The sequence below is a fragment of the Marmota flaviventris genome, chromosome 4 (genome assembly GCF_047511675.1).
Source record: "Marmota flaviventris isolate mMarFla1 chromosome 4, mMarFla1.hap1, whole genome shotgun sequence".
NCBI lineage: Eukaryota > Metazoa > Chordata > Mammalia > Rodentia > Sciuridae > Marmota > Marmota flaviventris.
Genome location: NC_092501.1, coordinates 59,201,985 through 59,219,900, shown reverse-complemented (window position 1 = coordinate 59,219,900; position 17,916 = coordinate 59,201,985). Strand labels below are relative to the sequence as shown.

Below are 17,916 nucleotides of genomic sequence, written 5' to 3'. Positions count from 1 at the left end.
TTACCTAGCATGTGCAAGGCCCTGGGTTCGATCCTCAGCACCACATAAAAATCAATGAATAAAATAAAGGTATTGTGTCCAACTACAACTAAAAAATAATTTTTAAAAAGTAAAGATTGCATTTGTAGGTAATCTGTGGAATATTAATGATGCCTCTTTCCTAAAATTTCTACTTCCCTATGAGGAGTTAAGGGCAATTTCTCACTTACTAAACATAAATCCTCAGGACCCAACAATGACCACAAAATTCAAGAGAAGGTGAAAAACTGATCTTTGTATTCAAATCAGACACAAAGGTCTTTGCTGAACCAATTTCCATTATGGTTAACCTATCAAAGTCATATTGACCAATGAAATAAAAATCATCCATTCATATATTAAACATTTTGTGAATACACCAGAAATTAGCATTATCTGTTTTGTATGCCCAAGATCTAAGTAACAGATAATTCTAATTAGAAAGAATTATCCAAACAAAACATAAGAAAACCAAATGATACAAACTCAGTAAGAAAGCTGGGCAGAAATACATAGAATTTAAAATGGAAAAGGGCTTACTTATAGACAAATAATCATAAACCATTTTGAATTTCCTAAACATGGAAGTTTCACTTATATTTAAGACACATAAATTTTGCAAAATAATCTTTACCTGCAGTTACACAGTTCAGAACAATTTAAAATCTGCATTCCCAGGTTAGTTATTTCTCTTCAAGTGAGTACAAGAAAATTCTCCAAAATAAAAGGAAATTTATTTCTTTGCAAAACAGTATGATTTTTGTGTGTTGAAAAACCCTGACACATTTCTTAAATACTCTTTAGACAGGGATAGTTTTAAAAGAGGGATCTCTAACCACCTTTAACATCAAGGAAATATAGACATATGGGTGGTAAACTGATATATAACAAATTAGTAAACAAATATGTGACTGATATCAGGATATGGAAATGGAGAATAGCTATAGCATAATATTGTTATTCAAGGATTAATATTAACTGGCATACGCCAGTAATCCCAGTCACTCAGGAGGCTGAGGGAAGAGGATCACAAATTTGAGGCCAGCCTGGACAAGACCCTGTCTCAAAATAAAAAGTGGTAAATTTCCTGGGGAGGGGGAAGACAGGGAGGGAGGGAGGAAGGGGGAGGGAAAGGGGGAGGGGAGACAGGGGAGGGGAGACAGGGGAGGGGAGACAGGGGAGGGGAGTGGGGGAGGGTGAGAGAGGGGGAGGGGGAGGAGGGAGGGGGAGAGAGGAGGAAGGAGAAGGGGAGGGAGGGAGGAGGGAGGAAAGAAGGGAAGAAAGGATTAATATTACACAACAGGGCTTCTCAACTGTCAGTTTCCTTCTGTGATACTGTAACTGTTCTAGAAAAGTTCCTTAAAGGGTAGGGCAGGGCTAATGTGCAACAATGTGTGCCAAGACAGGACCTTCCTGAGTAATGGTGCTAAAAAAAGAAATCAAAGGCTCCTGATACATTATATCTATTTCAACATCTATGATTGGCTCTCTGCAGTAAAGGAGGATACATAAGAGATCTTTTCTTGGTTGATATAGTTCCAAAAAAGACAACACAGAACGTTGTCAAGCAATTTTACAAAGTCACCAACAAAGTATTTGAAATTGTCCAAACATAATCTAGTAAAAACTATCCCAAAGGGTTCAGACCAAATTAAAGGAGAATTAAGTTTCAGATGGTATCTAAGTAGGCTCAAAGGCACTTGAGGAAACAGGAGACAGATCACTAAGGAAATATGGTCAGAGAGATATAACCTGACTGGTTTAAGATGCAAGAAGGGGATGATAAGGCAAGGAATGTGGGTAGCTTCTAAAAACTAAAAAAGGAGGCTGGTTGTGGTGAGTTAGGCCTGTAATCCCAGTGGGTTGGGAGGCTGAGGCAGGAGAATTACACTTTCAAAGCCAGTCTCAGCAACTTAGCAAAACTGTAAGCAACTTAGCAAGACCCTGTCTCAAAATAAAAAGGGTTAGGGATGTGGTTCAGTGGATTAGCACCCCTGGTTTCAATCTCTGGTACCAAAAACATTAAAAATTAAAAAATACAAAACAAAAACTGGAAAAGAAAAAGAAATGAATACCTGCCAAAGTCTCCAATGAACACAGTCTTGTCACACCTTAATTTTATTTCAGTGAGAGAACTATGTTAGATTTGTGAGCCCAGAACTGTAAAATAATAAATTTATATATTTTACAGCACCAAGATTGTGTGAAATGACAGGAAAATAATATATACGGCAATTTCTCACACATAAAACCAAAAGTAGAATTAACTTTGAAACACTGAAAATTACTTCCAGTTTTGATAAGTTATTCTCTCAAATCATGTGCTTTTCATGTGCCACACATATGTACAGCTACAATTATTTTCAGAGCTTTGAATACATATATTTATAACTTTACAAAACCACAAAAACAGCCTACTTATCAGCATTTTTATTTAATTGATCAAGCTTTTTAAAATTTACTATGCTGAAACAAGTCTAAAAGGGAGATTATATTATGTTGGTGCTAGACTGTTTCAAGTAAGAAATATGCAAGTAAAAAAGATTGCAAGTAAATCTAAAATTATAGGTTCTAGAATTTAAAAAATGATTTTATAGTTACTAATATTCATTTTTCAAGTAAAGATTGTTGAAGGAAATCCTGTCAAAGATTTAAAGTTATGGGTCAACATGCATTTTTTTAAAAAATTTACATAGTGAAATTAAATTCAGAGATATTAAGTGTACAATTCTGTGAATTTTGACAAATACATACACATGGGTGTAACCAATAATCAGGATACAAAACAATTCTATCACCTCATGAAACTCCTTCCTGTTCTTTCCAGTCAGGCCCTATCATTCCTAAATAACTTTAATTTTAAATACTCAAAACCTTGTTATTTACAAAAATGATATATGTAACCACCTCTATCTAATATAAATTTCCAACTAAGTCTTTTAATATATTCAAGTTTCATAACTTGACTGTCACCAAAACTATATATTATTTTAAAACTTTCCTGATTTTCACATTACACACAATACAGTAGAAAACAAATCTCACTCCATGTTTGTTTTGTGATAATTAAAAATATTATTCAAACAGATTCCACACAAAAGCCAAGTCAATTTTCATATCAAAGTTGAAAGAGAAATGAATTCAGTACATTCCTTTTACACAAATAATTATTGAATTAAACTGTCACAACTTATGGAATCATTAAAATAATTAAAAAAAAAACTAGGAAGATATTTTTTCTCCAGTTGAACAAGAAAAATCTCGAAAATTACCTCTATTCTTATTTATATTTTCGAAATACCTATTAGCCAAACAAACCTATTTTGCAGTATGTTAAGCTTAATACATGTCACATGAAACCATATCATTGACTACAGTGATTAAAAAAAAAAAAAGCAGGATTTTACAAAAACACTCAGAAATTACAACAAAAATATTAAAACAGGTTGAGAGTACAAATATTACAATGGATTGGGAACTAAAAGCCTAGATACACACATTGAGGGGGGAAAATACCTACATTTGAAATTTTCAGTGAAAAAGTAAATGCCCCAAGGCACTAGAAATAAATCTCACGGATTATGTATTCCTAAAACAACCTTGGGAAATCAGTTATTGTACTGTCTCTACTCAGCCCCTTACTTTTCCCTAGTGAGAATGCAGTTACCACAACAGAGCACGTTCCGTCTCAAATTATGCATATAAATCTATACTACTCAAAGAAAAAGTATCCGGTGTAAGGTGGAGTAAAATAAATAAATACTCTAAGGTTTTGTAGAACCTTTAACTATTTACAATATTTCTCATTTAAAGTCACATAAAACGCAGAAAACATCTTGACTCTAAATCACTATCAGCTCCCAACCAAAAAAAAAAGTTCAAAAGGAAGGAAAAATTAATTCCTACTACCCTCCATAGCAAAATATCCTCATCTTCTGTTGGAAAGCCAAGCATCTAAGGAAGGGACAAATCAGAACACCGCCACTGCCATGGGCTTTACCTCTAACAGGCACACACGCGCGCGCGAATCCCAGGACTGGAAAACCAGAGATATCTTTCCCCTTTTCCCGCCCCTTCTGCAACCTTACCGAATAAGTTTCTAGCCCAGCACCATAGGATTTCTGCATCCAGAGGGCAGCGACGCTCGCCGCCTCCCGCCTCCCACCGCAAGCGGCCCGCCCCCACCCCCACCTGCCCGCAGCGCGCGGCGTCCAGCTCGCAGCCCCGCCTTTCCTTGAGGTCCGCGCGGCCGTCCCGCGCCGCAGGGGGAAGCTATGGACCACCTATCCCTGATAGGAAGCAGGACAGGCTCGCAGCTGACCCGGGACGCCAGGGAGTCCCGCTCTGATATCGCCTCAGCAGGGAAAACCACTCGCTGGAGGTGGAGATTGGGCTGGGGATGTGGGTAAACCCGCCGAGGGCTGGAAAGAGGGGCGTGACCGCCAGTTGGCCAGGCTGAGCAAGGTGCCGGAGGTACCAACTAGGTGAAGCTGCGAGGGGCCCGCGCGCACGCCGGGGAATGGGGGCGCTAGCTCTCTTACCGCCAGGTCCGGATTGCGGCTGTCCCTGTGGGACACGGCTCGAATGACCCCCGCTCTCCAGCTCCGCCGGCAGCGTCCGCTCTCCCCGCGCTCCGGACGCACCTCCTCGCCGATCGCCACACACAAGAACCGCTTCCCCACCAGCTCTGGCCGCGACTCCACCGCCATAGCCGGAGCTGCCGGAGCCACTGCTGCCTCTTCCACAGAGAGGGAACCGGCGAAACTCGCTCCTACCGGCCGCCCATGCTGAGGAAAGCGGACCGAGGGACGGCGACGGTCCCGCGAACGAGAAAGCTAGGACTCAGGGATGACCCAGACGTTCTGCCCAGAAGGACACGGCGACCTCGATCCCTCTCAGTTCCCAACACTCCTCTGGATTCCCAGGCTCGCGACCTCGGGCGACAGCTCCACAAAAAAACTAACAAATCTCCACACCACCGTCGGAGGCCCGGAGGCAGCCCCGGCCGCCGCTTCCACAGCGCCGCGGCCAGTACTACTCCGCCTCCCCTCCACTGGCGAGGCGGTGAGTGCGCCGCGCGTCTCCTTCCGCCTGTGCGGGCGGGGGAGGAAGCCGCGGAAAGGGTCGGCGGAACCACCGCAGACAGAAAGTAGTGCCCGCAGCTGCAGCGGCTGCTCTCGGACACGGGAAGCAAGAGGGGCGCGGGAGCGGAGAGTACTCTCCCTCAGCAACACTATTAAGAGCGATTGTGGTCCACCTTTCTATTCGTTATCCCCTCAGAGGTGAGTCTGAGGAGAAAGTGAAATGTGCTGGTTCCACTCTGGATCATAAAATAAACTCAAGGGTGTATGTCTCATCTCCAGAGCGATGTTTTTCAGAACACTGGCGCCTGTCCTTGGGGTTAGCCTAAATTGACAGTCCTGCAGTCCCAGCAGCAAAGCGCCATTTCCTACTGTAAAAAACTAAGCCCAAAGAACTCAGACACTGCAGAAAAAGGGTCTACGACTTTAAATTAAAATGAAGAAAAGCCTGTCATCCTTTCATTCTTCCCCAATTACGGTGATACTAATTACATGTTGAAGCTGTTCAGACCAGACACCTCGCCACTGCTTTGTTACCAGAACGCCAAACTCTCCACTGCGGGCTTTGGTCAAACACTCTGCGCCAATCTGAGTACTTTTAGTACTAGTACATAGTTTAAACACAGTGGTCAGGTGATAAAAACAAGGAGAGGCTCTAGATTCAGTTACTAGAAAATATCATGGAAAGAAAAGGACTTTAGCCAATCACAGTTCAAGAAAATAAATTATGTTTATTTCCCGTCCAATCACAACAGGACTTTATAACCCACACACACCCACACACACCCACACACCTACAACTTGAACTACTTGAGTTCTCACAGATCAAACCTCCCTCATAGATGGCCAGTGAGGAGTTAAGATTTCAGGAATACTTCAGTGTTTCAAGGTATGTTTTAAAATTCTAGTGTGGTTTCCCAGGGGCATTAGTGATTAAAATCAACTTCAAAAAAAAAAAGTCAATAAAAATGTAATTCTAAAATTCAGTTTATTAAATAGATTTTCTGAAACCTCTATTCCAAAAATTTTTTCAAGTTACTTTTAAAAGGAGTTAATAATCTGAAATGTTTTAAACAAACAGAATAAGGCTTTTATTAGCTTTCTCTGGAACACCCAAGCTGAACTGTTTGAAGCAGAAAAACATGGCCACCGCTAATAGGTTAAAAACCAAAAGAACAGGGAGGATAGATTTTAAACATCACTGTCTAATTTTGCTAATCTCAAATTCAAACGCAGAACTGCAATATATAAACAAAGGAAACAGTCCAAAAATGCAAACTGACAAGAGAAATATTTATGTTTACCTGGGCAATTTTACTTCGAAGTCCACTTTCAGTATACACTGCAATACTGAGGAAATTATCTTAACAATTATAGACTAAGATCTCTAAAATTTTAACTTAGATTAATTTCAGCTCAAATTAATGAGACAGTTAAATAATCCAGTGAAAATAACCCAGCAAATGGAAAAATAAAATAAGGAGACCCACATGCAGATACCAAATAATCAATTATTTGCTTTGTAACCCTGGGCTTGTTGCAGTTACTAGAAAGAAAATTGCCTGATTCCTAATTCCCAGTGATATCCTAGAAGTAAATGGGAAAAAGAAAAAATTAAAGTCATTTGAAAAAAGACAAATTTAATGCTGTTATTATGAAAGGCCCATTCACTAAATTATATTTTTACAGTACAGGTTGTTGGGGTACTTTACATAAAACTTCTTTAATTTTACAAGCAAACTCCTCTAAATGGGCCCCTAGAAACCCCCAATATATGTGGAATTCCTTCCTTTTTAAGTCCTATAATAAGCATGTAAACCCTACAAATCGATCAAAATATTTCTTGGGCAGAGTTTTTCAGAAGCCATATATTCCTATAATATTTTTAATCAAACATTTTACATACTGGGGTTGGGGGTACATAGCTCAGCAGCAGAATGCTTGCCTACCATGCACAAGTCTGGGTTCAATGCTAAGTACTGCAAAATAATAATGGCAAAAATTAAAAATCTTATATTCTTAAAAATTTATTCCAAATTCTGTTCTGTGAAACCCCTGACTACAGCCAATTCTTAGGGTTTATACTACTTTGTAGATATTTTGCTTTTGGAGAAAGTCTAAATACATAGGTTTCAAAGGTAGAGTAGAAGATCTTAAAGGTTTTTTGTTTGCTAGCATTTTTTTGGCTATTTTGTTTCAGGGGCTATTTACATTACTTTATTTTTGCCAGCAAACCATAACTTTGTATTTGGAATTAAAAGAAATTTTAAAATCAAATTTGAAACCTTTGGATAAGTGTTTCTTTAATTAATGGGTTTTCTTATATTTTTTACTTTAATGATACTCAGAAAATGCCAATATTAATGTAAAGAGTAAAAGAAGAGTGACAGTATTTATTTAGTATAAGTTTACTTATAGGAGCTAAAAAAAATTAGAAATAGTCTTTCCATCCTCACCTGGAAATGTCCATTAAATATGTCTATACATATACATGCATTCAAGTAAAGCAAACCTCATACATCAAATATCTTAATCCATATAAAAGATACATTGGGAGATTACTCCTTATCTTTAAATCTATAAAAATGTATTTACTATTTGATTTTAAAAAACCAACTTCTAAAATAAGTAAATTTATTTCAATGATAAGAGCCATGATTATCTACTTAATTATCAATGACTGTTCATGAAATTCAGTTTCATTAAACAAACAGCCTACTAGTTACAAGGTTTCTACTTTCTGGGTTGGCATAGTCATGGAATGGGTCAAGTCTCTTATCAAGTTTCACATATTCTAGTATTTTTTGCCACTAAACGAGTGTACTTTAAACTTGAGAGAAAACCATAGATAAAAAGTTAAAATGCATGTTTCTTGTAATTGTACTAGCCACCATTTGTGGAACACTTACTAAATGTCAGAAACCATGCAAAGTACTTTATCCACATGTCATCTCATTTTACTTTAAGGATGAGGAAAATTAGCTTTAGAGAAGTTTTAGTAACTTGCCTAAGAGTACACACATTAAGGAACTGGTTTTCAATACTAAGCCTTGTGATAGTAAATGTTCTCACTGCCCTTAACTATCTAAAAAAGATGATTAAAAGAACACGAAGGTCAGTCACCAAGTTGCTTCCTCCTTATAAGCACAGATTATTCATAATTGATTTGCTCAGTATTTATTTAGCACTCACTATGTGTCTCACATCTGCAAGGTTCTGGAGATAGGGCCTTAATCCTTAAGAAGCTCACAGTCTATCTGGAAAGACAGATATTAGAAATGCTTTGGTTTGCTTACTTAAGGAAGTGTCAATGACAGAATGGCATACAAGACAAATTTGATGCATTTCACAAATACTTTTCAAATGTCTTATACTTGGAGGCTTTTATTAGCTATCAAATGTAAAAACTAGATTGAGTTTATAAAGTATGAGACTACATAGCAAGGTTCATCTAGGAACTATGAACGTCAATATTAATATAAAGAAAATCAAAGTTTACCCAAACTATACAAATGGAATATCAAGAATAAAGTAGAACATAAATGTTACCATGCTTATTATTAAACATTAAATAATTTGCACATAGGTATTTCTATAAGCATTTATATAAAATGAATTGCTCAATCACATTTATTATAATGATAAGGTAATTCAAATGTGACTTCTTCAAGGAAATCATTCCTAAATCCCAGACTAAGTCAAAATGCCCAACTACAGATTTTTAAAACAGACCCTAATTGTCTTAGTACTTACTACAACTGTATTTACATCTATTGTATAACTGTTGTTTTATATTTGATAGAATATAAGCTCCATAAGGACAAGGACAGTGCAACTTTATCATGTTTATAACTACACTCCTAGCATCTACTAAACTAAGAGAAAATAATAAATGTTACTGAAAAAAATTAATGAATGAATATAGCAAAATATAGATTTTTCTTAAAGAGGAACTTAGAATCTCTAAATCAAGAGACATAAATAAGAGGTTCCTATTCTTCCTACAGGGTTATTCACTGTCTTCATAATAATGTCATACATTATCTCATTTCATTACGGAGGTACAATGTTAAGCTTTCAAATGCTTGTGCTTTGGCAGAAAAGCAAAGTTGTTCCCACAGAAATTTCTAAAGAACAGATATAGAGAGTTACAATTCACAAGAAAAACATTCATTTTGTTACCAAACTACCAATTTAATACAAACCCAAAAATGATCCTATGAGCATATCCAAAACACCAGTCTATTTTTAGGTTTCTAAAGAGAACAGTCTCAAATGATGTCCTTGATAGAGCCAACACACAAAAGTAACTTTCTATGTTCTTGATACCATGTGAAAGAAGGGAAGGAGAGAAAGAAGAAAGGAAGAAAAATAAGCAATCTATCGACTAATAGTACATTGTCTATATCTGCTACCCCGTTTCCACTTTAAATTCTGGATGCAAAGGAATCTATCACTTCTCTTGACTATTAAAGGGAAGACTTAAATTTGACTCTTAATGATAAAACATTAGAAATTTAGCAAGAATGCACACAGCATTTGAAAATTCCTAATCTGATGAGTGAGAAACTACAAGAAACAAAGAAATAAAAATTTTCATTTAGCACACACAGAGGGTCTTTCCAGGGTGTCCTACAGCACTTTTTCTCTGTTCAATGCCCCTCTCAGAAATGCTCCAACTTTGCATTCTACCACCATATATAACAAATTAGAATAATTTTTTTTTTAAAAAGAAATGTTCCAACTAAAAATTACCATCAAAATATTCTAGATTCAAGTTTGCACTTTGCAAACAAGTTAGTTTTCTCAAGGGTCATGTTTCTATTGGTCCCACCACCTTTTACTATAGCCATGTTAGTAGCAGCAGAGCTAAAATGCCTGAGAGTAGTCCTGTTTGTAATCATGAAATTTCATTAAATATAGTTTCTGAACTGTATTAAAGCTATAAATGAGAGAAACCAAAGTAAAATATAAACTAAAAAGTAATAGTGACTCCAAAATTTCAGCATGCTAACTATACTCCATTGATGTTCTTCACAGATTAAGTTTGATTTTACATTATGAAGGAACTTTATGATCAAGAACACACAGTTCTGAGGTATGTTTCTCAAATTAATGGCATCTGGTTTCAAAGAAACAAAACAAGTCAGGGCAGTAAAATATAGAGAATCTTTGGTCATTCTTTTCTTTGTCACATTCTAAAAAAATCCACATGATTACATATAATGAGATTTATAACCTGCCACAAAACATAAATATATAATAAAAACAAATTACTCCATATAAAGGAAAGCAAAGTCTTTGGCTCCACATGTGCTTCACCACTACAGATAATTTATTTATTCAATTAGAGAGTATTATAAAATAGTGCTCCAATTCCAAACCCCTACATTCACAGAATTTCAGTGTCTAGAAACCAGAGGTTTCTCTTGAAAAATCACATGTGACACATAATGAAGATCAGACCAAAAAAAATTAACTACAAACTTAAAATTCATGTCAATATCACCCCAAACAGCCTGTTACTCCAGAGCACATTCTGATATTACCTAAAAATAAACAGAGGAGAAACATTCAGAAGGCTAACCATCATAATTTTTAATAAAACATGCAACCACTTGGGTAGATATCCCAAATACAGCACAACAGAAATTAACAGTCACATAACATGATCTAATGAAAGAGTAGGAGTCAAGGAAACCTAGATAACTTGTACACTAACTACTGAATAATTTCAGCAAACTACTTTGGTTCTCTAGGAGTCTTTTATAATATGTACGAGCTGACATAATATTTTAAGTTCTTATAAGTTTGCTTCTACGACATCCAGGTAATTCAACAAGAAGCAACGTACACTCTCATATCATATGGCAATAACTCAAAACCTGAAAAATAAGCTAGGTTCAATGTCATGTGCCTGTAATCCCATAAATTTGTGAGGCTGAGGAAAGAAGATCAAAAGTTGGAGGCCAGCCTGGGCAATTTAGTGAGACCCTGTCTCCACACAAAAAATAAAAAGGGCTAGGGATGTAGAGCAGTGGTAGAGTGCCCTTGGGTTCAATCCCCAGTACCACACAAAAAAGAAGATCTCACAGAAGATAGACATATCATTAATATGTACGAGTAATAATATAGATAGAAGGACTTTCTGATTAAAACAATTGTTTTTAAACATCATTGTAGAACTGCTACCTTCCTCTGCTTTCCGAGTTTGGTCATAAAACATTTACAAATAATACATCAGATATCAGAACTAACTTGAAATGGAAGAACTTTTCTGATACTCTGAATTACACATAAATCTTTATATTTGAAACCTTTAAGTTTGCATCATTTTACATTCTTATTTGTCTTTAATAGCTTCTCCAAATGCCTTTTCTTCCAACCAACCTAACTACAAAAATTATCTTAACCATTTCATTTGCTTATATCTAAATGTACATTAATGCTTCTTTCCATCACTTTCAATTATTTTCTTTTATGATCACAACTTTTTAAAATTTCATACTGTCAAATACCTCTTTGTTGATATTTTAAGTCATGCCTAGAAAATACTCAATGTAGATATTCCTTGGTATTTTCTTCAAGTAGTTTTATAATTCCAATTTTTATAATTAAAAATCTGAATCTGTTAATGTATCCCTTCTTAATTATAAAAGAATTACAAAACAGATATAATGCCTTCTATGCATTAACAAAGATGAAAAAAGAAAAACAAGAATTAGCAAAGATGTAGTGAAACAAGTATACATTCTGTTGTGGTACTACTATGACTTTGGTAATACACTTCTAGGAAGCAATCTGACCATGCTTACTGAAGATAGCCTTAAACAAATCATTTCATAATTCCACTCACTGGAAATCATCCTCAATGAAGAGGCTAAAAAACATAGAAATAAGAAAAAGTATGGTGCTTTGGACAGCCAACTGCCCAGAGCCTCTCTTCAACAGCACTGGAGAACAGGAGTGAAAGAGTGCTCGAGTCTACTCAAGCAGAGAGTTTTAGGATGGAAAAGATGTAAACATTTGAATCCTGAGAGAAATGTTTCAGAAAACAGGGATAGAATAAAAATGAAAACAAAATTTTTAATGGAGCAAACCACAAAAAGAAGACAGATAGGATCAGAAATAAGAAATAATGTAGTCATCCTATTCCCAAATGGTTAAATGAAAAAAAATATAAGAAAAATGTAATGAGTGATTAAATGAAAGAAGTACAGCAAATCTAACATATTGACAAAGACTATGAAGTGGTATGAGTGTGCCAGAAACATCCTGGATCTTGATATGGATGATAGTTATACCAGTGTAAAATATGTAAAAATAAATTGCAAAAATTTGCAAAGCATTTGTAGTTCTAACAAACATTGCTATTTACCCTTCCCTTATTGTATTATTATATAGTATATCATTATTACTTGTAACATGAATACTCATTATTTCTCCCTCAAAGGTTCAGTTCCATTCAGGAATACATTATGAAGCCTGAATAACTTATGCAAATGCAAATACTCTCTATTGTACTTTTGTTTTATGCAGGTTTTTTTTTTTCAACCTAAAGACATACTTCCTAGAGGGTACTGAAATGGCCTCATTTTTTTTTTTTTTTTCATTTTCCCCATTACAAATGATGTCACTACTTGGTAAGAAATACCCAACTTGATAAAAATAAAAATAAACTTTTCTATCTGGAAAAGTTCATATACTTGTCAAAGATGGATATAAAATCATTAGTTTTGATATTGGGTGTGAAAACACTTAATAAATTCTTCAAAATTAAATATAGTATCTGTTCCCAAGGAAAGGATCAGAAAGCATTCTGGATACAAAACAATACAAGTTTCCTACTTCTGGAGGAGAAGCAGTTTTACTGAGAGAGACTGGAGTTAAACAGCCTGCATACATTGGTCTAGGACAAAAGAGAATGGCCCATCCCACCACAACAAATCTAACCATCTTCCAATAATAAAAACCACACTCTACCACTAGAAAACTAACAAAAGAATAGAGAAAGACCCTCTCTGAAATATAAATATGCAAATAAGGCTCAAAAAATAGGTGTACTAAAAACACTTGTCAAAACTTTCCAACAAATCATTGACTTAAGCACTGGGTGATGAGAGAAATATCTGAAATTGACAATGCACTAAAAGTAATCAGAGCCATAAAAGATAAAACAAAAATACATAAACTCTAGGCAAAACTGATCCAGCTTCTTCCCCATGTTAACTTAGGTGGAACAAGAGTCACAATCATGCCTGATTCTGTACATAAATACTACGTACCTCAATCTCTACTAGCCTACTAACAATGGCTGGCATTCAACCTAAAAGCAATAACCACATAAAATAACCACAAAAACATCATGTTAGGAGACAAAGCAATCAACCGATGCAGATTTGGAGACTGAAACTATCAGCTAAGGAATACAAAATAATTATAAATGATAACACAGGATCAAATGAAACAGGTAAACAACATTCATGATCAAATGGCAAATAACAGAGAAAACACACCACAAGAATCAAACAGTAATGTTAAAAATAAAAGTCAAACTTGCTAAAATTAAGAAATGCAATAATGGAAATTGTAAAAAGTTTTTGACAGCTGAGAAAAAAAAATCAATAATCGTGAAGATAGGTCAAAATAAACTGCCAAAGCTGAAACTAAACAGGGGGAAAAAAATCAAGTATACAGAACATTGTAAAGATCTGGGATCTTATAAAAAAGAGAATGAACATAAATACAAAATACTTGAAGAGGTCATTCTGAGTATATTTTTCAAAAATAATTTTAAAACAAATCAAATCACAAATGCAAAAAAATTCAGAGTAGCCCAAATAAAATAAATATTCAAAAGACCTAGATATATTATCTTCAAGTTTCTAATATCAAAAATGTACTTCAAACTTATTTTTTCCCTGTTCCAGGGATCGAACCCAAGAGTGCTTAACCATGGTGCCACATCCCCAGCCCTTTTTATTTTTCATTTTGAGACATTAGATCCCTAATTGGCTGGCCCTAAATTAACCAAAAAGGAAATCATCTTGAATGGGCCTTGCTAATCAGATGAACACCTTAAGAGAGGTCAGAGACTCTTCTAATGACCATAGAAAAGCAAGTTGCCATAAGTTCCACAACTAAAAGGAAATAAATTCAGCTCACAAACCACATAGGTTTGCAAGAGGACTTCAAACATGATTCCAGTCCAGACCAATACTAACATTTGGAGCCTTATGAAACCCTGACCACAGGACTCACCTGAACTGTGCCCAGATTCTCCACCCATGGAAGCTGTGAGAATACAAATCTGGGTTGTTTCAAACTGCTATATTTGTGGCAATTTCTTACACATCAATAGAAAATACAGTAATTAAAAAAAGAGACTCTTAGCCTCACCAATGAGTACTCGGTGGGTTCATCTCAAATTAGATGAACTGCACTATTTTATGAGGCATTTCGTTTTTTTGAAAACAATGTAAACCTTGACACAGATTCATGGTATAATGGTACAGATATAATCAACAACAAAGATTATCTGTATTTCAGATAATTGTCTGGAAATATCTCAAATTCACTGCTGTTCAATAACTAAAAAATGTTCCTGATAAACTATGCATATGGAAAACTGTCTAGAGGATACTTGATACAGTCTATGTAGTTACTCTAAAACTTATGATTCTTTGGAGACCAAGGAGTTGGCAAATAGGAATAGATATAATAAAACTTAGAAAATAGGAATAGATATGATGAAATTTCTCTCCATTATGTATTATATTAATCTGAAACACGAGGTCAGGGAGAAGAAAGCATAGCAGAATTGAAGAGGAAGAAGAGTGAATGGATGGGAAATATTTGTCTAATAATGTGTAAATCTGTATAAAAAGAAGTGGTGTGTTAGTCACCTTTCTGCCACTGTGACAAAATACCTGAGAAAATTAATTTAAAGGGAGAGATTTATTTTGGCTCACAATTTCAGAGGTTTCAGCCCATCATTACTTGGCCTTATCAGGCCTGTGGTGGCACAGTAGATCACGATGGAGAGTATGTAGTAGAGGAGGTCTGTTGACCTTGCAGAATCCAGAAACAGCAAGGAAGGGTCCAGGGTTACAATTTCCCTTCAAGGGTATGCCCCTAATGACCCAACTTCTATACATTAGGCCCCACCTTGTAAAGGATTTGCCACCATACAATAACACCACAGGCTAACAACCAAGCCTTTAGCACAGGAGCCTTTGGAGATACAAACCATAAGTCTGAGAATATAGTTCATTGATAGAGCTCTTGCCTAACATGTATGAGGCCCAGGTTCAATTCCTAGCACTACAAAAAAAAAAAAAAAAAAGGAAAAGAAAAAGAAAAAAACCATAATCATCATCATCATCATCATCATCCAAAATAACAACAGAAGGAGACTTCTGATGAACTCTACTGAGGCACTATGCACAACAAGGTGTGAAGTTCCCAGGATGTAGGGGATTGGCTCACCATAAGGCTGCTCTCACTGGAATTAATAATGATGTGATTCCACAGCCATTTTAAAAAACCTTATATAAAAAAAAATTCTAACCAGGTGTGGTGGCACACGCCTATAACCCCAACAGGTCAGGAGGCTGAGGCAAGAGAATCAAGAGTTCAAAGCCAGCCTCAGCAAAAGTGAGTTGCTAAGCAACTCAGTGAGATTCTGTCTCTAAATAAAATACAAAATAGGGCTGGGGATGTGGCTCAGTGGTCGGGTGCCCCTGAATCCCAAGTACCAAAAAAAAAAAAAAAAAAAAATTCTATTTGTTGGAAGACGTGGCTTAAAATACTTTACATACTATATTCAAGAACAAAATTAAGGAAAAAAAATTTTTGTTCTTACTATCAATCAGCAAGAGTCATGTTTTTCCTTAGCAGATGTTTTGTTTTCATCATATGGAAAATATAAATTATAATACAAGTTTTCTTTCTAATGTTGGTCACTAGAAAGTTTTATGCTATATTCTTTTTTAGTTTTGAATTCTTTTTCAGCTTTCTGTTTCAAACATTTTCAAACATTCACATAAGTGAGTAAAATGAACGCTCATGTATACAACACGCAATGCAACATTTTGCCAATCTCATTCTTCTACACCACAAACACATACTCTTTCTCTTTCAAGTATTTGACAGCAAATCCAAGATATCATTTCACTTCATCCATTAATGATAAAAAAGTACTAGTATCAGTCTTTTCATTAAATTGACATTATAATGCCATTATTACATCTCACATAATTAGCAATAATTCCTTAATATCATCTAATAAATAGTCCATGTTCAAATTTCCTCAATTATCTCAAAATAAAAATTTCATCATGTTTGTTGAAAGCAGGAACAAAAACAAGAAGCATATATGCATTTGGTTAATATGTCTCTTAAATCTCCCTTATCAGTAATAAGTCACTTGTCCTGCAGAATTTCTCACATACTAAACTGAGCTGGTTCCTCAAGAGTACTAACTTATTGCTCTCTTCTTCATATTTCTTATAAACTAACAGTAAGACTTAGAGACATTTTTCAGTTTCAATTTTTTGGCAAGAATATTTACTTAGGCTGGGTGCACTGGCACACTCTTGTAATCCCAGCCATCCAGGAGGCTGAGGCAAGAGAATATAAGTTTCAGGCCAGCATGGGCAACTTAGCAAGACCTTGACTCAAAACGAAAAGAAAGAGGCTGGGAACACAGCTTAGTGGTAGAGCCCAATTGGGTCCCATACCCAGGACCAAAAAAAAAAAAAAGATTGAATATTCCATATACTTTCCTAATCCATTACATTAAGATACACATAATCTTAATATAGGTTATCCTATACACAGTGATTATTATCTTCAAGTATTGCCTAACTCACCCAGTAGTCATTTTTCCAATATTTCCTTAGGAGTTGCCCACATGTGATTTGCAAATTCTATCACTGTATTTTCATTAATTACCTAAATTCGTTTTTAAAAAAGGTTTTCCCTAATTAACTATTTGGTTAGCCTGAATACTGTTTATAACCACCCCCACCAAAAAATAAGATTTTATACTTTTTCTATATTTACAAAGTCTCTGAACAATGAACTAACTAGTGGGTCTAACACCTTCCAAAACAATGCTATTTCTTAACCTCATACTTTCTGTCTTTCTCACTACTATTGTGTTATCTGGCTAAATTCTACAGAAATAAACATAGTGATAATGTATTCAAAATTCTTTGGACAGATACCTGAATGCTATTGTAAAGTATTAAGAACTAAACTAAAAAATAAACTAAGTAATTTTAACAAAAAAGAGTCTTTTTCCGAACTTGCCTAGAATGTAAGAGCCAATGGGTTCCATTCTCAGCACCACATATAAATAAATAAAATAAAGGTCAATTGTCAACTAAAAAAAAAAATTTTTTTAAAAAGAGTCTTTTTTGGAAATTGACCATTTTGAAGAGAGAGTGCAATGGACAAACCCAAAGCAAGCTTTGGTAGTCCTGGACTCCCCCCCCCACACCCCGCCCCCACAAAAAAAAAAAGAAAAGAAAAGAAAAACACAAACCCACACAACTACAGTCATGTGATCCTTGACAAAGGTGCCAAAAACATACACTGAATAAAAAATAGCCTGTTTAACAAATGGTGCTGGGAAAGCTGGTTATCCATATGTAGAAAAATGAGACTATCCTTATCTTTAACCAAGCACAAAAATCAACTCAAAATGGAACAAAAACCTAAAATTAGACCAGAAACTGGGTGACTTTTAGAAGAAAACAGAGAGTCAACATTCCACCCTACAGGCAAAGGCAGCAACTTCCTTGTGAGGACC

General features: G+C 35.6%; 1 protein-coding gene across 3 annotated transcripts in view; it reads right to left on the bottom strand.

Annotated features, from left to right (window-relative positions):
• Positions 1–5,082, bottom strand: part of Jmjd1c (jumonji domain containing 1C) — a 231,227-nt gene extending 226,145 nt beyond the window's left edge. For 2 of the 3 annotated variants that reach the window (XM_071611232.1, XM_071611233.1), the window contains exon 1: positions 4,560–5,081. In XM_071611232.1, the coding sequence (XP_071467333.1) occupies positions 4,560–4,727 (168 nt within the window). In that variant the 5' untranslated portion in view covers positions 4,728–5,081. Of the gene's footprint in view, positions 1–4,559 lie in introns of all 3 variants that reach the window. The other variant, XM_071611234.1, reaches the window with a different exon arrangement.
• Positions 5,083–17,916: the final 12,834 nt, after the last annotated feature.